Source organism: Solanum pennellii, chromosome 1, assembly GCF_001406875.1.
Source record: "Solanum pennellii chromosome 1, SPENNV200".
In the NCBI taxonomy this organism is placed as follows: domain Eukaryota; kingdom Viridiplantae; phylum Streptophyta; class Magnoliopsida; order Solanales; family Solanaceae; genus Solanum; species Solanum pennellii.
Genome location: NC_028637.1, coordinates 90,252,221 through 90,276,524, shown reverse-complemented (window position 1 = coordinate 90,276,524; position 24,304 = coordinate 90,252,221). Strand labels below are relative to the sequence as shown.

At 34.5% G+C, this 24,304-nt stretch overlaps 2 protein-coding genes across 2 annotated transcripts; both read left to right on the top strand.

Moving 5' to 3' along the window:
* Window positions 1-712: 712 nt before the first annotated feature.
* Window positions 713-5,057, top strand: LOC107015588 (protein NRT1/ PTR FAMILY 7.3-like). The gene is made up of 5 exons (XM_015215907.1): window positions 713-943; window positions 2,458-2,578; window positions 2,752-2,969; window positions 3,192-3,754; window positions 3,874-5,057. The coding sequence occupies exons 1-5, from the start codon at window positions 917-919 to the stop codon at window positions 4,733-4,735; spliced, it is 1,791 nt and encodes a 596-aa protein (XP_015071393.1). The 5' UTR covers window positions 713-916; the 3' UTR covers window positions 4,736-5,057.
* Window positions 5,058-5,612: 555 nt separating this feature from the next.
* On the top strand, window positions 5,613-14,391 carry LOC107008238 (protoheme IX farnesyltransferase, mitochondrial). The gene is made up of 7 exons (XM_015207179.1): window positions 5,613-6,017; window positions 10,270-10,399; window positions 10,752-10,889; window positions 11,013-11,146; window positions 11,729-11,854; window positions 12,250-12,353; window positions 13,788-14,391. The coding sequence occupies exons 1-7, from the start codon at window positions 5,698-5,700 to the stop codon at window positions 14,156-14,158; spliced, it is 1,323 nt and encodes a 440-aa protein (XP_015062665.1). The 5' UTR covers window positions 5,613-5,697; the 3' UTR covers window positions 14,159-14,391.
* The last annotated feature ends 9,913 nt before the right edge of the window (window positions 14,392-24,304 follow it).

Here is a 24,304-nt window from a genome sequence, read left to right as displayed (position 1 = left end):
TTTACGTATTTAATCTTTTCACAATATATATTTTTTCATTTTCTAAAGTACACATTTAGATATGTAATATTATCTAATAATTTTTTTAAAAATTTAAAGATCAAGATTGGATCAATTTAACAAAGTGATCTTAACCATGATTAAAATGTTAAAATTTTGGAAGGCATCCTCTAATTTGGCACTTTATTTGTAAATTATATATAAAAAAGTTTATAAATCAGAAAGTCGTTCATATATTTAAAATCTTGATTAAATTTAATAACATCAAACTAAGTATTATTATCACAATGCTCTTTCCCAGGTCTTTTCATATATTCATCATTTTAACTAAATTAAATGAAAGAGAATTAGAGTAAATATTACTTATCAACAGTCTAGTTTGCTTTCCATTTTTCAATTTTAAAAAATTAAAAATATGATTTCATTCCCCTCACACGTTCTATTAATACATTTTTTCTTACAAATTGACATTAATGAGACAGTATCAAAATATTTGGGGAGTTTTATATTGCTTACTAAAAATCAAAGATTGTTTTCCAAAATTTAATATTTTAATCATAGTTAAAATTTATATATATTTTGTCATTTTCAGATCATACTTTATGAGATTTTATTTGATATATTATTGTTATTGTTAAGATGTTTGTCACATTAATTTAATTTTAACCTTTAAAAATTATAAACATATCGTATAAGTGTCATTTATTTAAACGTATTAATTGATGAAGTGTAATGGAGAGAAACCAAATCCGATTTAATATGTGCATATAAACATGTATAAATAGACCACCAATTTCCATCTCCCCTCCTTGCTTCTCTCCACATGCATTTCCTTTACTTCCTATGATTAGAAAACAAATAGTATCTCTTCCAACTGAAGTTCAGCTAGCAGCTTTGCTATAACACAAAACAAACAATGGAGTGCTTAAACATTGGCAAAATGGTAATTTTGTATATATGCACTTCCCTTTCCATTATTACGTACTCTTCTATTCATGATTTGAAGTTAATGAATTCAGAACGAGTTAATACGTTTTAAAGTTACTTTCTCAAAAAGTCACTCAACTTTGATTTTTAACTCAAAAGTCAGTCAATTATAAGCGTTTAACTTATTAAGATTATTGATCTTCTACATATATACCAGCCTTCGTTTGTAACAACATATAATTTGTTCGAAAGTAATGAATTCAGTTAAATCAGTAAAATTCAAAATAATGAATTCAGTTAAATCACATGACGTTAGATTCGCTCCGTTTCTATTCTTAGCTTCTTCAAGCGCATGCATGTATCATGGTCTTCTGCTTTTCGTTATTTTTCTTATTGGGTTTATTCTGCGATATATATCTTTAATACTTTTTACTGTCTTTTGATTTTTAATTACTATTCATATTACTTGAACTCGATTTATTAACGAGAATTAAACATCTTATGGTGCACATATCATTTCATTAATTTCTATATCGACTACTTTTATTTTGGACGTTTTTTATTTCACACACAAACTCCCCACAGGCCGGTCTAAACGATTTTACAGTATTAATAGATGTGTAATCAAATTTAAGATTGTAACTTTAATAAATTCAAACCTTTTGAGGTTTGAATATTTTACCACAATTTCAATGAATTTATATATATAAATTTATGTTTTACATAAAAAAATATACATGAACCAAATAAACCTAGTGTCAGAATCTCAAGGGTGGAGCCAAAATACAATTTAAATTTCGTAAAAATTTAAATCAAAGAATTGAAGGCATGTCAGAGTTAGCTTGCCGTGTAGAATTTTAATTTTTAATTGAATACTACAAATTTCAGATGTGCAAGTACAACCAAAACGTGCAGTACTGGCTAGTGTAATACTATAGCAAATTGATAACATAAAAATGTGTCATGACTTAATTATTGCCTTAATTAGATACACATTCTGATATTCATGTGTATTTTTTTTATAAGAGAAGCCAATCACGTCAAGTAATAAAATGACTCAGAAAGAGATACTACTCCATTGATTGTTGCAAATGTGCATTTATTTAATGTTGTAAAAAGACATATATGTTAATATCGATCATGTACCTAAATTGACATATTCCTTCCCTCTTAACCGGAGAAATCTTCTGGGAATTAAAAACAAAGAAGAAGGAGAACGCGGAGGAGAAGTAAAGTGTTTGTAGTAAAAAAGAAATGTGTGGGGATTGAAAACAAAAAGAAGATGTCTTTTTTGTTTTCTTTAATTAATAAATGAAAAACATATATTTATTTAATTAACCTTTAGTGATAAAAGTGATATATCGAATATGAAAGATATGTGTCACGTATTTACGGAATAAGTAAAAACATGAGAAACAAGTTAGCTTTACTTTGTGTTTATTTTATTAGAAGGCTTGAACAAGACCTTTTGATATATCTCACGAAGACAACTTTTAACTAACAATATTTTTGCTTTTTTTAATTTTAAAGGAAGTCAAGTTAGGTAATATGCCACATGAAGAATTCACCCTTGATGGAACTGTAGATCAGCATGGCTGCCCTGCTGTGCGTGCCACGACTGGAAAATGGTTTGCTGGTGTTCTATTACTTGGTAAGTTTATCATGTTTGTGTACACTTTTTTTTACACAATCAACATGTAACTATTTAAAAGTAATTTTAACTTTACATGTAATAATTGGTTAGAATACACTGATAGTATGTCTCAATTTGGTAACTTTACTTTGTCTAGTAGTATTTATTTTGTTTTTGGATGATGTATATAGTGAATCAAGGTTTAGCTACACTAGCATTTTTTGGAGTTGGAGTGAATCTAGTCCTATTTCTTACAAGAGTTATGGGGCAAGATAATGCTGAAGCAGCTAACAATGTTAGCAAATGGACTGGAACTGTTTACATCTTCTCACTTTTGGGTGCTTTCTTAAGTGATTCCTATTGGGGTAGATACAAGACTTGTGCCATCTTCCAAGCCATTTTTGTCGCGGTAAGTCACATATGTTTAGAGTTATCAATTTTTACACCAGAACCATGTAATTTAACCTTAGTAGTTAAAAAATAAAGTGAGAATGCATATCATTAACCATGTGTGTATGTTATCAATTCATAGGTCGTTACCTAACTCTTTTCCATTTGTAGTGTAGTTTTAAAATTGAACTCATGTTGAAATACTAAAGTACTAAGAATTTGAAATCTGTGTTCATTGCAGGGACTAGTGTTATTATCATTATGTTCATACATTTTCTTGATCAAGCCTAATGGCTGTGGAGATGAAGAAGCCCCTTGTGGATCACATTCAAGTTTCCATACTATACTCTTCAATGTGTCCATTTACTTAATTGCTCTTGGAAATGGAGGGTATCAACCTACCATTGCAACATTTGGATCAGATCAATTTGATGAAGATCATCCTCAAGAAAGTCACTCAAAATTATCTTTCTTTAGCTATTTCTACTTAGCATTGAATCTTGGATCTCTGTTTTCAAACACCATTTTGGTCTATTTTGAGGATAAGGGAATGTGGACATTGGGTTTTTCAGCATCAGCTGGATCAGCTATTTTGGCATTAGTTCTGTTTCTTATTGGGACACCTTGGTACAGACACTTCAAGCCAACCGGGAACCCCATTTCAAGATTTTGTCAAGTGGTTGTAGCGGCAATTAGGAAATGGAATATAGAGCAACCTTCAAAAGGAGATGAGTTATATGAAGGCGATGGAAGAGAGCTTGCTGATAATAGCAGTCGAAACATACTGCATACGGAAGAATTTAGGTAAGTTATTCTTCTCTACGTGCTTGCAATGTTTCCTAGTTGTTGCTGGTGTTGCGCTTTGTTTACATATACAAAGGAAAAAGTGGATGTGTTTATAACAAATATATTTTTGGTAACAGTTTTTTGGATAAAGCAGCTATAATTACATCAAAGGAGAGATTAGATAATCCGTGGCGCCTTTGTTCAGTGACTCAAGTTGAAGAAGTGAAATGCATCCTAAGACTATTTCCAATTTGGCTTTGTACAATACTCTACTCTGTTGTGTTCACTCAAATGGCCTCTTTATTTGTGGAACAAGGCGATGCCATGAAAACCACCGTCTCAGGCTTTCACATCCCTCCTGCAAGCATGTCAAGCTTCGATATCCTTAGTGTTGCAGCATTCATTTTCATCTACAGGCGAGTTCTTGACCCCCTCGTTGCAAGCCTAAAGAAGTCATCTCCAAGAGGACTGACCGAGCTCCAACGTATGGGAGTTGGCCTCATAATTGCTATAATGGCAATGGTAGCAGCTGGAATAGTAGAACATTTCAGGTTAAAACATGCCAACAAAGATTGTTCACATTGCACAAATTCGAGTTCTTTAAGTATTTTCTGGCAAGTCCCACAATATGTACTAATTGGAGCATCAGAGGTTTTCATGTACGTTGGACAATTGGAGTTTTTCAATGGACAAGCACCTGATGGATTGAAAAGCTTTGGAAGTGCACTTTGCATGACTTCAATTTCACTAGGGAACTATGTCAGCAGTTTACTTGTTTCCATTGTTATTAAAATTTCGGCTAACGATAAAATGCCTGGATGGATACCAGGAAACCTCAACAAAGGCCATTTGGATAGATTTTACTTCCTCTTAGCAGCATTGACAATAGCTGATTTTGTGGTCTACCTCATTTGTGCTAAGTGGTACAAGTACATTGAGTTTGAACAAAGAAGTAGTGGAAAACAAGATGAAGAGAAGCAGGGTGATTTGAGATTCTAGGCTCAAAACTGATAAAAAAAAAAGATCTCATCTCCATGACACAATGTTAGCAGCCTGGTCGTCTATTCGGACGAAGGACTCATTGGTACTACTTACGAATAATAATGTAAAAATTCTTTTACGTGCACTGTCAGTGTATATAAGTTAATAGTAACATATTAGAGAAGGGTATGATCATTGTTTATCTAGGTTGTGCAAAAGATGTTACGTTGAAATTAGCCATTGAGTAAAGTGTAAAGAAGATGGCTAGCAGAACCTCAAGAAGAATGATATGTACCTAGCTATTCTTTGCATTAGTAAAATTACTTCTTCTTCTATTCAACATATTCTCACATACCTTTTTTTTCTCAAAATTTGACCAATTGACCATAAACCAAATAGATCACTTAAAATATGAGAAATCAACATTCTGGTTCTATTCCTTTGACCAAAAAGTAGTGTGAATTTAGCATTATTTAAGATTGGCAGTAAAGTTTCTTTACAAATTGCTACATCAGCCAGTTTGGTCCTTTTTCTATGTAGAAGAAAGATGGGGTGTGATCCGATTCAAGCACTCATTTCAATCTTGGTTATATCATAGTAGCAACTAGCAATGCTATTTCAAATGGTACGTTCAAACAAAATTTTAATTTCAAATCATTAATCTGAGAGCTTAAGTAAAAACGTTTCTATTAAAATAAAAATACTTAAAATTACCATATTACCTTCGCTAGTAAAACAAACGTGTTGACGAAGACCTGTTTCTTAACTACATTGACACTACATAATAGAGTATGTGGGATATAAATCACATTTTGTAAAATTTCAGGGGCTCAAATAGAAATACCCCTTCTAATGACCCGTAAAATCTAAATTAACCCTTGTTGGTTCTTGCGAAAGGATAATTAAGGAACAAAACAGGACTTGTGAAATTTCATAGGTCAAAAAGATCAAACTCTAAACAATTGTCAAGACTCGGCACCATGTGGAGGAACTCGGTGGGTTTCTCTTCAAAACTCCTCACATCCAAATCTTCATGCAGTCGTCTTCCTTTGCTTAATCATGGCGTTGCCAGCAGATCCACTTCTACAGCCGCCGGCTCCGGACCGGAGTCTACTGAAGCAGCCGGTACAGTAAAGGTGGGATTTTCATCGACGGAGTGGGTTCGAACCGGATCTCCGAGTTCTTCAGCTGTCGATCTTTCATCTTTTGCGGCTGCATCAGTTTTGAAAGGTAGGGATATTGTGGACATGGCTAAGCATTACGGGCGGTGTTATGCGGAGCTTTCTAAAGCTCGCTTAAGGTTAGGACTTTTTTTCGTATCAATTCTCTTATTGAATTGCTAATTTTGTGTAATAAACTGTTTATTCAAAGTAGTGTATTGAAATTATGTGGACCGGAATGGTTACGTAGGATTGATTAGCGCCCCAGCTCTATTTGGAATTGATGGTCTAGTTGATTGATTGATTTTGTAATGGAACTGCTTATAACTAGCTAATATAATTATTGGAATTTGTATATTAACTCGTGTATCTATTAACTTCATAGAGTTATTGTGATTTTTAGGCCTGTTTGATTGTGCTTATTGAGACAACCTAAAGTTTTCATTTTGAAGAGGCATTTATATGGTTTTCCAATTGTAGATTAGGAAAAATCTTGATGGAATAATTGTAACTTTAACTTCTTTTTAAAAGAATATGGGATATTGATAGTGTAGCCCATGTTGCCTGGTTTGATGGATAACTTTATTCAGCATCTGGGCATGTGTGTTATCGTAGGTTGTTCAGTGGGTTGGTTGAGGTGCATTAAAGGGATATTGATTTGGGAATACTTGAGACACATTAGCCGATTGTAAGGAGAATATTGAATTCTCTATGCTCCTTTAGATTTAGAGACACTAAATAACTGCTTGTTGTGGCTGGAACTTCGGTTTCAAGTCGCTTTACATATCTCAGATTTTTATGAGAATTAGGTTGTGTGTAGTTCTAGATTCAGTGCTTCCACAGTTCCACCCCTTGTTTTAATTTCCTTTTCAATTTCGCGTGTCTTCTTTCTTTGTTTCTTTTTCTTGTGATGGTTAGGAAGCACGAGTCAGTGTAGAAATAAGTTCCTATAATAGTTGGCTGCTGCAGGATAGTCAAAATTTTATGGGGTCAAGACCCAAAACTTTGGTAATTTGGCTGAGTTATAGTTATTAGTTGATGTTTCTATGATAAACAGGAGCCTATAGCTATACATTAAAGGACAAATTCTTTAGAAGGTCAATGAGTCTTGCTAAAACATGATTAAATGGTCCAGCCAAGGGTGTGGCCTAGTAGTCAATGAAGTGGTTGAGAGTCATGATGTCTTAAATTCAAACTCAGCATCGACAATGAAACAGTTGGTGGTTCTTCCCATTTGTCCTAGCCTTGGTGAACAAAGTTAGTTGGTACCTGCTGCTGGTGGCAGGTTGCAGGTATCCCGTGGAATTAGTCGAGGTGCGCGAAAGCTGGTTTGGACACCACAATTATATAAACATACATGATTAAATGGGTGTCGTACAACTGCTTGAGGTTGTCTGTGGGTAGAAAGTAATCTAAGCCTCTACAATGCCCAATAGAGGGTTACCTTTCAACAGAATGCTTCTTTTTAGTCTAATTTTTGCTTGCTGGGTGATTCTAGGTCTAGTTCAAACCTTAAAACATATTACAGGGTCCAAAAGTGAGAAGCAAAAGTTGAGCGGGATATATATTTATTGTTGAACTACAAGAGATCATGAAACACTCAATTCATATTCTATTCTTTTTCATTTCTGTTTGTATTATAGTTACATTGCAAACATATGAGGTGAAATGATAATCAAAATAAAGCTAAGAAAAACAACAGAAAAAGTCGGGCATAGTAGGCTGTGGGCCAAAAGTAAGAGGAAGGAGTGCAGTGGACAAACCAATTTTAGTCTTAGGTTGTTGATGCTAAGCTATGGGAACAAGGGAAGCAACATTGTTATCCAGAGAATTTTCTCCTAATGGGGTTAGTGCTTTAGTAGTAGTAGTAGTAAGAAGATTAAAGCATATAATAAGGCCTTGCTTGTTTAAGATTAAGATGTATGGTTCTATACATATTTGAATATTAAGATGTTCTTTTCTACTTTGAACACTAAATAATTAAGATTCTTTGTTGTTTCAACATCTAAATGTGTATAAGCAATTAATTAATATATTTAACCATAATTAATTCTTTACAACTTAAATTAAATAGTAATTAAATGATTTAGCAATAAAATATTAGAATAATCTTAATTGAAACAAAATAAAATCATTATTTGTTTAAAATTCATTTTATCCCAAATGAATTTTTCAGTATTTCTAGTACTCCAAGAATTCCACCCTTCAATATCTTCTTGGCTGATTTTGGTTGGTTCCATGGCTCTTCTCCTCAATCCTCTTCCTCTTTTGCACCTAGAGTCCATCAATCTATGCAAAAGTTGAGCTAATTCGTTTCTCTTAATAAAGTTATAAATTTATCATTGACCCACCCACAATCGTTAGTCCTCTGTGATTTTTTTACTGTTGGTAAGTTGATCAACTCTAATCGAGGCTTCTCTTTCAATTGCATTCGGTAAAACTAGAGACACAATTCTCTAATTTGATTCAAGACGGCAACTGCATATGAATCCAAGGGCCCGTTTGGCCATAGATTTCCCAAATAAAATTTGGCAAATAGTGTGTTTCCATACAATTTGCCATTATTTGGCAAATAACCCAAATTCCCAAATACTAGAAAAAATTAGTTTTTGGGACAAATCTCATTATTTGGGAACTTTTAATGATTCAAAAATCTACACCAAATTTTTATCTTTTACAAGAACACCTCTATAATAGTTGTTTGTGTTGTTTTACATAATTTTTTTTACGTGAACATATGAAAGTGATGATATGGTTGTCGATGAAAATGATAACAATCCGCTTAGGGTAACAAAGTCACGTGCTATGTAATACAAACATATGGTTAGTTTTGATAGTTTTTAAAACTTGTGGGTATAAATCATGTTTCTTAAAAAGGTGAAATATATTTTTCAAATAGTATGGCCACACGCATGAAATTTCACCCAAATAATATTTGCCAAAAAATATTTGGAATTCTATGGCCATATGCTAGCTCAATGTAGTTAGATACTTGAAAAGATTTTGATATCTTACCTATTCTAGAGAAGAGATTTGGTAGGTTGATAGTTGAGAGAGTACAAGAAGTGTGAAGTTCTTTTTGCAGAAGCGGATAACAATGGGTGAAGTTCTTTTGCCAAAAAAATCATGCTTTTAGAAAGTCTGAATGGTATCAAGACTTTGTTGTAGATTTGATTCATTCAGATTCATTTAGACCCTATTGAGAGTCTTTAAAAGGAAAACAATTGCTCTTAGGCCTTATTTGTTTGCACTAAATGGGGTCTAAATTTGAATCATTCAGCTATCAGCCATTAACTGCATTTGTTTTTTCTTTTAAAACCTCTTATATCACCCAGCCAACTGAATCTTATGTCTTGAACAAGTAATATTTCAAATTCTTTACCTATAAGTTTCTTAGGTTCACATAATTTCTTGGTCTTACACCATAAATCTTGATTGGTTATCCAAAGGGCGGGTCACATACGGATTTCTCGGTTATCAAAAACAATAAGAGGCTTTGGTATAAGTTGTGGGTTTGTTGGGTTGGGTTAGTTCCAATACAAAGAAGAGATTTTCTAACATTTTGATGAATCTAAAGTACAATGAGTTTGTGACACTAGTTTTCTAGCATCAGAAACATAAGCTTAAGAGTAAGACGAGTTGGTTTAACAAATTTCAATAGATTACAAAAGTAGGAATCTTGATTTTGATAATAACAAGTACCAGTTTTTATCCCTCATTTATCTGGTATGGATGGGTTACTTTACAAGTTTTGGGCTCGTACTCAATGTTATTTTTAATAGTTATAAAAGAATAATAGCAAAGGATATTCGTAATCTTGCAAGTAAATTTATATGGCAATTTTTTTTGCAAGTCCATCTTCATGGTTATGAGAGTTAGATTTATGTTCATTTTCATGGCTGATCTAGAAACATTATCTGACTTTTCAGATGTATGCTCAAATTCGGACATCATAATCTTAATAATAAAAATAAAGGGCCCCTCAATGGGCTGAGATATGAATTATTTAGATTCATATCTCTGTTAAGTACAAAAGAATAGGGCCTAGGATCCAAATTAGAAGTAGAAAAAGTAGACAAGATGCTTGTTGTTCTTGTACACTGGCTACACACTCATCTTTCTGCGTTCTGATACATAATTATTTTATCAAGGAAAAAAAAGAGTTCTCACACTATTCCAAATTTCAAATCTTACTAGTCCTTGGCTTCCTTGAAGGCTTGAAGTAGAAGAGCTTCTAGGTTCTTTTTACTTTTGCTAACTACTGCTTAAATGTGTTGCGTATTCTGATTGTTCAGACTCTCTTATTTCCAGAATGTTAGCAAATAAGCTACACAATATAGTACCGCTCTGTATTTTTGCTGCTTCATTTTCCTCTAATTGAACTGTTATCAGCATGCTTGTAGTTGCAACCTCTGGCACTGGGTATATCCTTGGGAGTGGTAGTGCCATTGACTACATGGGACTTTGCTGCACATGTGCTGGCACAATGATGGTTGCGGCATCAGCTAGCACATTAAATCAGGTATAATACTGGAATCCTGCTCATAATGCTTTCACCTAAACTGTTCGTAAAAAGGAGAGTTGTTGGCATGTCTCCAGCAGGGATGGGAACAGCCTTTGGGACTTACCTGTTACTAGAACTGAACTTCCACCTAAATGAAAATTATGTTAGCTCCCCTCCCCATTGAAAGTGAGAAAAATCCCTTGATTGGCTGTAGAGAAATATTTCCCTTCTCTTTCTATGTTTTTCTTTGCAAAGCAATTAATGAAAATGGGATTGTATCCATCAGTGACATTTATACTGCATGTACTTTCACATACATTTTCAAGGATTGGAACTTCATGCAATTAATTATTCTTATGTTTGCTCTCAGGTGTTTGAGGTGAAAAATGATGCTAAGATGAACAGAACCAAGAAAAGACCATTGCCGTCAGGGCGAATCAGTATACCCCATGCAGTAACATGGGCAGCTTCTACTGGCATCCTGGGCACTGGTTTACTGGCTAGCAAGGTGGCCACATATCCTTCGCAACTAGTCTAACAATATGTATTGCAATTTGATAATTATCTTTCTGTTGTATGGATTAATGGGGAAGGGACTGATGTTGCAATTTCTATGACAAGGTCTGTACAGGCTAATATGTTGGCAGCTGGCCTTGGTGCGTCGAATCTTGTGTTGTATGCATTTGTATACACACCACTAAAGCAGATACATCCAATTAATACATGGGTCGGCGCAATTGTTGGAGCTATTCCTCCCCTGCTTGGGTAATTGTCTTGTTATACACCTTTAGGCTTCTGCTTTATCAATCTCGGGTTTATGTATCTCTGCGCAAAGGAGATGTGATTGTATATCGTTCTATTCTTGCTAAAAGTTCCTCCCAGTGATAGTTGATTTGGGATTGTTCATTGATAAGCAAATCCATGTGCTGTAGAAAGCAGCAAATTTACTAGAGCAATCATTTCGGCATGCTTTGATGTCTATACTTGCTTTGATTTTCCTTTGCAAATTATTACTGGTTTGCCTTCTGTACTTGGCTACACTGCATGTAAAATAACAATTCCACTTTCAGAATGAGACTCTTCATGGAACGTCATTAATTTGACTTCAGTGCCTGAAAAATTCACTAGTTATTAGTTGCAGAAAGGATGACATATTTTAAATTCTGCTGAATTGCATGTTTTCGTTTTGAAGTGAATGTTTCTATGCAAATGTTAAGAGTATAACTAACAGCAGATTATTGGATTTAGTTTTATGTTAGCCATGTTTTCTGGTATTTTGTAATTGCTGTTTTTGTCATGGTTCTGAGGCTGATTTACCATTCTGAAAGATTCTCTCTCCTTGTAAAGGTGGGCTGCAGCTTCTGGTCAGGTGTCTCTCAATGGAATGCTCCTCCCAGCTGCTCTGTATTTTTGGCAAATACCTCATTTCATGGCCTTAGCCTACTTGTGTCGTAAAGATTATGCTGACGGAGGGTATGCATCTTCTCTTTTGAACTTTTGGCCATATTAGTATTGATTATGTAGTGATATTCAATGTTAAGGCTGTTGTGTAGTGAATGTAGCCATATGTTATTCAATGGCCATATGCATCTAGAGGCCAAGGATTGTCCAAACATCTGCTATCTTTAAAGAGGTTCTCAGCTAGTCATCACGTGATGATTTGTGAACAAAAATTTTGGGCTTGTAGAAGCTTATTGAGGGGTGGGGGTGTGGGAATCTTGAGTATTTCTTGATAATCCTTGCAATGAAGTACATGACCAGCTTGACGCCATGTAGCATCTCTTTCTCTCATAATGTCCGATGTTATATTTTTTCTAAGTTGGTCCTGAGATTTCTCCTCGACTTATCATTTCTTATTTTCTGTACAGGTTCAGAATGTACTCTCTTGCTGATGCTTCTGGTCAGAGGACTGCCTCTGTAGCCTTGAGAAACTGCCTATATCTACTACCATTGGGTTACCTAGCCTATGATTGTGAGTAATTTTTCTATGTAGAAATACTCCCATTTATGCATTGCGCCATGTGAAGAATTATTTGGCACAATTTGAATTATTAAGTTTTATAAGGTAATTGGACTTGTATGTTTCTCTGTCCAACTTTTGGTCTTAAGTTAAACTTAAATGGTACAATTGACCATTTATTTAAGTTATTTCGATGTCAATTCTTCAACACTTTGGCAAAATAAAAATAAAAATTAGACGCATCAAAATGAGTATTGAAAATTCCAATTTTTTTTACTATTATTTGTAAAATCTTGCTCTATAATCTGGTTTGATCTTGTAGTCCAAAAGTATCTCGTAGCATTACGTATCTGAAATCCTAGTAATTAGTGAAACAAAATATATATACAAATCATCAAATTAATTCCATCACCTACAGTCCAAAGATGAAAATCTCTCAATATTCTGAACCATTTATGGAAACCCTGTGTTAGATCACCAGATTTCAACCTTTCATATGTAATGCAACTAATGGATCTCCTTCGTTCAACATTACCTTTAACCAAAGAAAATGTATCTCCTTTGTAAAGGGTTTCCCCACAATGGCCATGAATGATTGCTCGGAAGGTGGCCAAATAAGGCTAAAGAATAAGGTCCCAAGGCCGTAAATAAGTAGAATTTGATAGTCAAATGTCATAATTTTGATTACCATCTGAACTTGTATCAACTGTTTGAGACAAATGAAATAATACTGTCAAGTGTCAATATTCTTGTGGGCACACTAGTGGTCAAGAATGTTTATTTTTAGGATTAATCCAAAAATAGTTTAATTAGTCCATCAGCAGCATATAAGCGAAGATGTACTAATGAGTGACATTTGTGAAGTTATTTAGATTGTATTCTTGAATTCTACTTCTTTTCTCTGCATCCTGTTGAGATTTGAGGTTGATGAGAGTTATGTTTGACCTAGATTGTCAGATTTATAAGGCTGGTGGTTCTTGATTTGTTTACTACTGATTCTTCAAGAGTTGAGTGTGGTCTAGATTCACTATGATAATGATAATGGTGTGTTAACAAGGACATGTGAATACTTGTCAAAAAGAGATCTGGTGTGTTAAGAGGGGACAAAGGTTTGTCTTGTAAAATTCTTATGATATAAAATGTATTTATATTTCTTTTCAAAGAAAGTGGACATCATCTTGGGACTGCTGAAAGCATAAATAACCTTTTTGGGTGGAAGTGTTATTTTTTTCGAATTATGTCAAACATTTCAAGTCATCCTGGAACGAAAAAATGTGAAGGTTTCAGTGAAATACATAAAATCATGAAATTGTTTACATCATTATGGAACCTGAATTGTGCACATCTGGTGTTGGGTTGTTAGTTTGATTGCACTTTCTTAATGTTCAATCCTTGCTCTTCATGCTTCTATCTAGACTGCCTTCTGTTACGACCTTGTGTGTGCAGGGAGTTTAACATCTGGGTGGTTTTGCCTGGAATCGACACTTCTTGCTCTGGCAATCAGCGGTACAGCAATATCATTCTACTTGAACCGTACAACCAAAGATGCTAGGAGAATGTTCCATGCCAGCCTTCTGTATCTTCCTGTATTTATGTCTGGGCTTCTAGTTCATCGTGTTACCGAGAGTGAACAGCAAATGACTATTGAACACATGAGTAAGATTATCGAGCTGTCACCTTCATTGGAAACTACAGAAGCGGCACAAGAAGAAAAAAGAAAGCAGTCCATAGGAAATGGTCAACGTCGGCCACCTGTAGCATATGCCTCGGTTGCTCCATTTCCTTTCTTGCCAGCTCCTTCATATGCTACATTTTAAGTTAATGAACCATTCCTCCAATTTTGTTGTCTTACTACTGTAATAAAAATGGGAAGGGAACTGCCTCTTTATAAGGTTTATTGGATGTTATATTTGATAAAGATTTGAGTTACCCATGGTGTGGGATGTCTTAACAATTTTGTTGTCTTACTGTAATAAAAACGGGAAGAGAACTACCTCTTTATAAGGTTCATTGTATGTTATATTTGATATAGGTTCGAAGTTACCCATGATGTAGGATGTCTTAATAATTTTGTTACCTTACTACTGTGATAAAAATAGGAAGAGAACTACCTCTTTATAAGGTTTAGTGGATGTTATAATTGACAAAAGTTTGAGTTACCCAGGATGTGAGATGCTACCTTTTTATAAGGTTCATTGAATGTTATATTTGATAAAGGTTTGAAGTTACCTATGATATAGGATGTCTTAACAATTTTGTTGCCTTACTACTGTAATAAAAACTTTATAAGGTTTATTGGATGTTATATTTGATAAAGGTTCGACTGACTAAGGATATAGGTGTCTTAACAATTTTATTGTCTTACTGTAATATAACAGCTTTATAAGGTTTATTGAATGTTATATTTGACAAAGGTTCGAAGTTACCCAGGATGTAGGATGTGTTAACAATTTTGTTTTTTTAATACTGTGATAAAAACGGGAAGAGAACTACCTCTTTATAAGGTTTATTAGATGTTATGTTTGATAAAGGTTTGAGTTATCCAGAATGTGGAATGTCTTAACAATTTTATTGTCTTACTGTAATAAAAATGGGAAGAGAACTATCTCTTTATAAGGTTCATTGGATGTTATATTTGATCAAGGTTCGAAGTTATCCAGGATGTAGGATGTTTTAACAATTTTGTTGCCTTACTACTGTAATAAAAACGGAAAGAGAGCTACCTCTTTAAAAGGTTTATTGGATGTTATATTTGATAAAGGTTCGAGTTACCTTGGATGTGGGATGTCTTGACAATTTTGTTGTCTTACGGTAATAAAAACGAGAAGAGAACTACCTCTTTATAAGGTTTATTGGATGTTATATTTGACAAAGGTTCGAAGTTACCCAACGTATAGGATGTCTTAACAATTTTGTTGTCTTACTAATGTAATAAAAACGGGAAGAGAACTACCTCTTTATAAGGTTTATTGGATGTTATATTTGATAAAAGGTTTGAGTTACTGGGGATATGAAATGTCTTTTAACTTTTAAGAATACACAAAAAAATCGATAAAGTTGCGTAGTTCCTAAAAAAAGAATTGTAAATGCGGAAATGAACGTTAAAAAAATGGTGAGTATATGTGATGGTTCCCCAACTCAATTCGGAGGTCCTCATGAATTTTTTTTGGGTGCTTCGAGGCACAAGACTTATAGGCTAATACACACGAAAAATTGATTCATTTGCGTAATTCCTTAGAAAAGCTTTGTAAATGTGAAAATGAACGTTACAAAAATGGTTTAAGTATACCCGGTGGTTTCCCAACTCAATACAGAGGTCCTTATGAAGTTATTTCAGAATTTTTTTTGGATGTTATCAGGCGCTAGGCGCTAGATTCATGAGCTAATACACATGAAAATCATGTATTTACGTAATCTTTAAAAAAGAGTTTGTAAATACGAAATTAAATATTTAAAAATGGTGTGAGTATACGTGGCGGTTTTCCAACTCAATACGGATGTTCTCATGAAATTTTTTCTATAAAAATGTTTGAGTGCTCTGAGGCGCCAGATCCATAGCCATACACGAAAAATTGATTACTTTGCGTAATTCCTAAAAAGGACCTGTAAATGCCAAAACAGGATTTAAAAAATTGTGTGAGTACATATGGTGGTTCCCAAACTCAATACAGAGATCCTCATTAAGTTTTTTCAAAAAAAAAATACTTGGGTGCTCCGAGGTGCAAGATCCATGAGCTAATACACACGAAACATCGATGAATTTTTGTAATTCCTAAAAAATTTTTGTAAATACGAAATAGGCTTTAAAATATGATGTGAGTATACGTAGTGGTTCCACAACTCAATATCAAAAGTCCTTGTGAAATATTTTTATAAAAGATTTTTCTCTGTTTCGAGGCGCTAGATTCATGGGCTAAACCATACGAAAATCATTCAATTTGCATAATTCCTAAGAAATGGCCTTTAAGTGTGAAAATAAGCGTTAAAAATGGTGTGAGTATGTGCAGTAGTTCCCGACCTCGATACAGAGGCCCTCGTGAAGTTTTTTCAGAAAAATATTTTGGTGCTTCAATGCACCAGATCCATAGGCTAATATACACAAAAAATAGATGAATTTGCGTAATTCCTAAATAGGAATCTAAATGCAGAAATGAGCATTTAAAAAAATTGTGTGAGCATACGTTGTGGTTCACCAACTCAATTTGAAGGTCCTCTTGAAGTTGTTTTAAGAATAAAATTGGGTGCTCCGAGGCGCTACATCCATGAGCTAATACACACAATTAATCAATTATTTTGCATTATTTCTAAAAAAATGACATATAAATGCAAAAATAGACGTTAAAAAATGGGGTGAGTATCTGTGGTAGTTCTCCAACTCAATACAGAGGTCATCATGAAGTTTTTTCAAAAAAATGCTTGGGTGCTTCGAAGCGCCTAATCCATGGGCTAATGCACATGAAAAATCGATGAATTTGCGTAATTTCCTAAAAAAGAGCCCGTGAATACGAAAAAGATGTTAAAAATGGTTTGAGTACAAGTAGTGGTCCCCAACTCAATAAGGAGGTCTTCATGAAGTTTTTTCAGAAATTTTTTTTGGGTTCTCTGAGGCGCCAAATCCATGAACTAATACAAATAAAAAATCAAAAAATTTACGTATTTCCTAAAAGAGGTCATGTAAATGCAGAAATGGGAGTTCAAAAATAGTGTTAGTACACATGGTGGTTCACCAACTCATATAGAGGTCCCTATGAAGCTTTACCATAAATATTTTTCGGGTACTTTGAGACACCACATTTTGTGCTAATACACACGAAAAATGGATCACTTTGCATAGGGTATGTAAATACGGAAATAGGTGTCAAAAAAAAATTATGTTAGTATATGTGGTGATTTCCCAACTCAACACAGAGGTCATCAAGATATTTTTTCAGAAATTTGTTTTGGTGCTCTGAGGTACCACATCCATGGGCTAATACATACAAAAAAAGTTTCATAAATTTGTGTAATTTTATAAATGACATGTAACTGCGGAAATAGGCGTTAGAAATTGTGTGAGTATATGTTGTGATTCCCCAATTCAATAATGAGGTCCTCGTGAAGTTTTTACAAAATTTTTTTTGGGTACTCCGAGGTGCCAGATCCATGGGCTAATACATACGAAAAATTGATGAATTTATGTGATTCCTAAAAAAGAGGCCACTAAATGCGGAAATGGGCGTTAAGAAAATGGTGTAAATACACGTAGTGGTTCCCCAACTCAATACGATAACCTCATGAAGTTTTTTCAGAATGTTTTTTTTGGTGCTCCGAGGTGCCAGATCAATGGACTAATACACATGAAAAATCGATGAATTTGAGTACTTCCTAAAAAAGGATCTGTAAATGCGGAAATGAGCGTTAAAAATGAAGGGAGTATACGAGGTTGTTCCCCAACTCAATACAGAGACCTTCATGAAGTATTTTTAGAAATGTTTTTTGGGTGTTCCGAGGTATCAGATCCATGTGATAAAACACATGAAAAATCGATGAATTTGCGTAATTTCTAAGAAAAAAATAAGGTTGTAAATGCGAAATAGACGTTAAAGAAATGGTGTAAGTATACGTGGTAGTTCTTTAACTCAATATAGAGGCCCTCATGAAGATTTTAGAAAATTTATTTCAGTGTTCCAAGGCGCCAAATCCATGGGCTAGGCTGATGCACATGAAAAATCAATTAACTTGCTTAATTCCTAAAAGAAGGGTCTGTAAATGCGAAAATGTGCATTAAAAATAATTCGACTATACTTGGTGGTTCCCTAACTCAATATGGAGGTCCTCATGAAGTTTTTTTCAGAAAAAATATTTGGGTGCTCTGAGGCGCCAAATTCGTTGGCTAATACACACAAATCTGCGTAACTACTAAAAGGGCCCTCAAATGCGAAAACGAGCGTTAAAACTTGTTGTGAGTATATGTGGTAGTTCCCCAACTTATTACGAAGGTTCAAATGAAGCTTTTTCAGAAAAAATATTTGGGTGCTCAGAGGCCCTAATCAATGGGCTAATACACATGAAAAATTGATGAATTTGCAAAATTTCCTTAAAAGGGCATGTAAATAAGGAAATGAGTATTAAAAAATGGTGTGAGAATAGGAAGTGATTCCAAACTCAATAAGGAGGTCCTCTTGATTTTTTTAGAAAATTTTTTGTTGGTGTTTCAAATCACCAAATTCATCGGTTAATATAAACGAAAAATTGATTGAATTTGTGTAGTTTCTAAAAAATGTCATGTAAATGTGGTAATATACATAAAAAAGTGGTTTGAGTATATGTGGTAGTTTTTCTATTCAATACAGAGGACTTCATGAAGTTTTATCAGAATTTTTTTTGGGTGCTCCGATGCTTAGATTCATTGGCTAATACGTACGAAAAATTGATCACTTTGCATAATTTTTCAAAAATAGTCTGTAAATGTGAAAATGAGCGTTAAAGAAATAGTGTGAGTATATGTAGAGGTTCCCAACTCAACAAAGAGGTCCTCATATGTTTTTTCAGAATTCTTTTTGGGTGCTCCAAGGATCCAGATCCATTGGCTAATACACAATAAAAATTGATGAATTTGCGTAATTCCTAATCAAAGGCATGTAAATGGAAAATGAGAGTTAAAAATTGTGTGAGTATATGTGGTGATTCCGAAACTCAATACAGATGTCTTTCTTCATAAAGTTTTTTTAGAAAAGAAATTTGAGTGCTCTGAGTCGCCTGATCCATGGACTAATACACATTAAATATTGATGAATTTGCGAGATTTCTAAAAATAGGTGCGTAAATGCGGAAATAAGAGTTATGAGTATATGGTGGTTCCCAACTCAATAAGGAGGTCCTCATTAAGTTTTTTCAGAATTTTTTTTAGTGCTCCAAGGGCCCAGATCCCATGGTCTAATACACACGAAAAAATTTATGAACATGAGAAATTCTTAACAAAATATAATTTGTAAATGCGAAAATGAGCGTTAAACAAATGGTGTGAGTATACTTGGTGGTTCTCTAACTCAATATAGAGGTCCTTGTGAAAATTTTCACAAAAACTTTTTTAGGTGATTTGAGGCGCCATATCCATGGGTTTATACAAATAAAAAATCGATTACATTGAGTAGTTCCTTAAATATGGCTTGTAAATGCAAAAATGATCGTTAAAATTGTTGAGTATATGTGGAAGTTTTCCAACTTAATACAGAGGTCTTTGTGAAGATTCTTTTTTAAATAAAATTGGGTGCTCAAAGGCATCAGATCCACGGGCTAATACACACGAAAAATTAATTAATTTGTGTTATTCCTAAAAAAAAGCCTTGAAATGCGAAAATGATCGTTAAAAACGGTGTGAGTATACATGGTTCTTCAACTAAATATGGAGTTCCTCATGAAAGTTTTTCAAAAATATTTTTAGGTGCTCCGAGGCACTAGATCCATGGTCTAATACAAATGAAAAATTAATAAATTTGTGTAGTTCCTAAAAAAGGGTATGTGAATGCGAAAACGATCGTTAATGGTGAGTGTACGTGGTGGTTCCCAAGTCTATACAGATAGCCTCACAAAATTTTTTTGGATACTCCTGAGGCGCCAAATCAATGGGCTAATATACATGAAAAATTGATAAATTCACGTAATTTTAAAAAGAGAATGTAAGTGCGAAAATAGACGCTAAAAATGATTTGAATATATGTAATTTTTCCCCTGAACAATATGAAGGTCCTCATTAAGTATTTTCACAAAGAAAAAAATGTGATGCTCCCAGACGTTAGATCTATGAGCTAACACACATAAAAATTGATGAATTCGGGTGATTACTAAAAAAAGAATCTGTAAATGCAGAAATAAGGGCTAATAAAATTGTGTGAGTATATGTGGTGGTTCCTCAACTCAATACAGAGGTCTTCATGATATTTTATCAAAATTAGTTTTTAGGAGCTATTAGTCCCCAGATACATGGACTAATACACACGAAAAATGATGAATATGTGTAATTCCTTAGAAAGGGTCAGTAAATGCAGAAATTGGCGATAAAAATGTAGTATACCTGGTGATTCCCCTGTTTAATACGAAGATTCTCGTGAAGTTCTTTTAGAAAACTTTTTTGGGTGCTCCCAGGCGTCAAACCATGGGCCAATACATACGATAAATCGATGAATTTGTGTAATTCCTAAAAAAGGCTTGCAAATCCATAAAAGAGCATTAAAAATTGTGTGTATACAGAATGGTTTCCCAACTCAATACAGAGATGCTCATGAAGTTTTTATTGAAAAAAGATTTCGATGCTACGAGGTGTCTGATCCATGGGCTAATACACAAGAAATATCGATGAATAGACGTAATTATTAAAAAAGAGCATGTAAATACAAAAATATGTGTTAAGAAAATAGTGTGAATATACATGGTGGTTCTCAACTCAATATGGAGGTCTTCATGAAATTTGTTTTGATTTTTTTGGTATTACAAGGCGCCAAATGCATGGGCTATTATACATAAAAATTGATAAATTTACGTATTTACAAAAAAGGGCATGTAGATGTGAAAATAAACATTAAAAATAGCATGAGTATATGTGGTGGTTCCTAACTCAATACGGAGGTCCTTATGAAGTTTTTTCAGAAATAATTTTTGGGTGCTCCGAGGCGCCAAATCAATGGGATAATATACACGAGAAATCAATGAAAATACATAATTTCAAAAAAGAGCTTGTAAATGTGAAAATGAGTGTTAAAATGGTCTGAGCATATATGGTGTTTCTTTAACTCAATACTGAGTTCCTCATGATGCTTTTTTTTAAAAAATAATTTTGGGTGCTCCAAGATGCCAGATCTCGGGACAATACACAGGAAAAATTGATACATTTGTGTATATTCTAAAAGAGAGTAGGTAAATGCAAAAATGAGCGTAAAAATAGTGTAAGTATATGTGGTGGTTCCCCAAATCAATATAGAGGTCCTCATTAAGTTATTCAGAAAATTTTTTGGGTGCTCAGAGGCGCTAGATCCATGGACTAATTTTTAAAAAATTGATTACTTCGCGTAATTTCTAAAGGACATGTAAATGCGAAATTGAGCGTTAAAAATTGTGTGAGTATACGTGATGGTTTCCCAACTCAATATAGAGGTCCTCATGAAGTTTTTTCATAAAACTTTTTGGGTGCTCTAAAGCGTCAGTTTCATAAATTAATACACAAGAAAAATCAATGAATTTGCGTAATTCTTAAATACGGGCCTGTAAATGCGAAAACGTGCGTTAAAATAAATTATGTGAGTATAGGTGGCAGTTCCTTAATCCAATAAAGAGATCCTTATAAAGTGTTTTTGGATAAATTTTTTTGGTGCTCGGAGGCGCCAAATATATGGGCTAATATACATGAAAATAGATTACTTTGTATAACTCCTAAAAAGAGCGTGTAAATGCAAAAAAAAAGCGTTAAAAATGGTGTAAAGTATACGTGATAGTTTATCAAATCAATGAGGAGTTCCTCATGATGTTTTTTGAGGAAAGAATTTGGGTGCTCTGAAGTGTCAGATCCATGGGCTAAAATACACACGAAAATCGATAAATTTGTGTTATTCCTACAAAAGGTCTCTTAATGTGGAAATGAACGTTAAAAATAGTGTGACTATACGTGGTGCTTCCCGACCTCTATATAGAGTTCCTAATGAATTTTTTTTAGAAAAATAATATCAGTGCTCCGAGGCACCGATCCATGGGTCAATACACATAAAAATAAATAAAGTTGCGTAATTCCTAAAAAGGGCTTGTCCATGCAGAAATTGACATTAAAAATAGTGTGAGTATACGTGGTAGTTCTCTAAATCTGTACAAAGGTCCTCTTGAATTTTCTTAAGAAAAAAATTTGGGTGCTTCGAGGCATCAGACCCATGTGATTGATTAACAAATGAAAAAGTGGTACTTTGTGTTATTCCTAAAAAAGAACTTGTAAATGCGGAAACATACGTTAAAAATTGTATAAGTATATGTGGTGGTTCCCCAACTCAATACGAAGGTGCTAATGAAGTTCTTTCAGAAAAAAAGTTTGGGTGCTTCAAGGCGCATGATCCATGAGCTAATACACACGAAAAATCTATGAATTTCCATAATTTTCAAAATGCTTGTAAATACGTAAATGGGTGTTAAAAAGTTGTGTGATTATATTTAGTTGTTCTCAACTCAAAAAGGAGGTCCTAGTGAAGTTTTTCAGAAGAAAATTTTGGTGTCCAAGGCGTCAGATCCATGTGCTTATTCAAACGAAAAATCGATGATTTTGCATAATTCCTAAAAAGGATCATGTAAATGCAAAAATAGACGTTAAAAAATGGTGTGAGTATACCTGGTGATTGCTTAACACAATATAGAGGTCCCATGAAGTTTCAAAAAAAAATTGGGGGCTCTGAGGTGCTAAGTCTGTGGGCTAACACACAAAAAATTGATTAATTTGCATAATTTTTTAAAAAGGGGCTTGTAAATGAGGAAATGGATATTTTGGGTGATGATTCTTCAACTCAACACATAGATCCTCATTAAGTTTTTTCAGAAGAAAATTTTGGGTGCTTCGAGGCATCTGATGCTTAGGCTAATACATAGGAAAATTGATGTGAATATATGTGGTAATGCATGTGGACTTCCGAAGCGTGCATACCCCCCATTTTGATGATTTTCGTGTGCTATAGCAAACCATTTTTTGGGTGATCCGAATTTCAGCGTAAAAAATGCCAAAATTTTTTGTGGACTTACGTCAAGACCTTGTCTATACAGCCGGTTGTTCCTCACGGCCAGTACAACCTATTTTAAAGGTCAAACGAGCCCCGTAGCACGCATACCCGCCATTTCGACAATTTTCGTGTGCTGTAGCAAACCATTTTTGGGTGATCCGGATTTCGACGTCAAAAATGCCAATATTTTTTTTGAATGTCTGTTAAGACCTTGGATATGCATTTGGTTATCCCTCACGGCCATTCCAACCCATTTGGGAGGTCAAACAAGCCCCGAAGAGCGCATACCCCCCATTTAGATGATTTTCGTGTGGTATAGCAAAGCATTTTTTGGGTGATCCAGATTCTGGCGTTAAAAATGCCAAATTTTTTTGAGGACGTTCTTTAAGACCTTGTCTATGCATCCAGTTGGACCTCACGGCCAGTACGACTCATTTTCAAGGTAAAACGTGCCCCGACTCGCGCATACCCCCCATTTTGACGATTTTTGTGTCCTATAGAAAACCATTTTTTGGGTGATCCGGATTCCGACGTCAAAAATGCCAAAAGTTTTTGTGGACGTCTGTTAAGACCTTGGCTAGGCATCCGGTTTTCCGTCACGGTCATGCCGACCCATTTTGGAGGTCAAACGAGCCCAGAAGGGCGCATACCCCCCATTTAGACGATTTTTGTGTGCTATAGCAAACCATTTTTTGGGTGATCCAGATTCCGATGTGAAAAATGCCAAATTTTTTTGTGGACTTCCGTAAAGAGGTTACTATGAATCCAGATGTCCCTTACGGCCAGTCGGACCCATTTTTCAAGGTCAAACGAGCCCCGAAGCGCGCATGCCCCCCATTTAGACGATTTTCGTGTGCTACAGCAAACCATTTTTTGGGTGATCCGGATTCTGACGTCAAAAATTCTAAATTTTTTTGTGGACATCCTTCAAGACCTTGTATATGCAACCGGTTGGATCTCACAGCCAGTCCAACCCAATTTCAAGGTCAAACGATCCCCAAAGCGCGCATACCTCCCATTTCTTCGATTTTCGTGTGCTATAGCAAACCATTTTTTGGGTGATCCGTATTCCAACGTCAAAACTGCCAAAATTTTTTGTGGATGTCCGTTAAGTCATTGGATATGCATCCTTGTGGCCCTCACATCCAGTCCAACCCATTTTCAAGGTCAAACGAGCCCCGAAGCGCGCATACCTCCCATTTCGATGATTTTCGTGTCCTATAGCAAATCTTTTTTTGG

Bases quoted from the DNA above. Each gene is read 5' to 3' on its own strand.
- LOC107015588 (XM_015215907.1), top strand. From the start codon at position 917: ATGGAGTGCTTAAACATTGGCAAAATG. The intron at 944-2,457 runs GTAATTTTGTAT...TTAATTTTAAAG, and splicing joins GCTTAAACATTGGCAAAATG to GAAGTCAAGTTAGGTAATAT. The intron at 3,755-3,873 runs GTAAGTTATTCT...TTTTGGTAACAG, and splicing joins CTGCATACGGAAGAATTTAG to TTTTTTGGATAAAGCAGCTA.
- LOC107008238 (XM_015207179.1), top strand. From the start codon at position 5,698: ATGTGGAGGAACTCGGTGGGTTTCTCTTCAAAACTCCTCACATCCAAA. The intron at 10,400-10,751 runs GTATAATACTGG...GTTTGCTCTCAG, and splicing joins CAGCTAGCACATTAAATCAG to GTGTTTGAGGTGAAAAATGA. The intron at 12,354-13,787 runs GTGAGTAATTTT...TTGTGTGTGCAG, and splicing joins GGGTTACCTAGCCTATGATT to GGAGTTTAACATCTGGGTGG.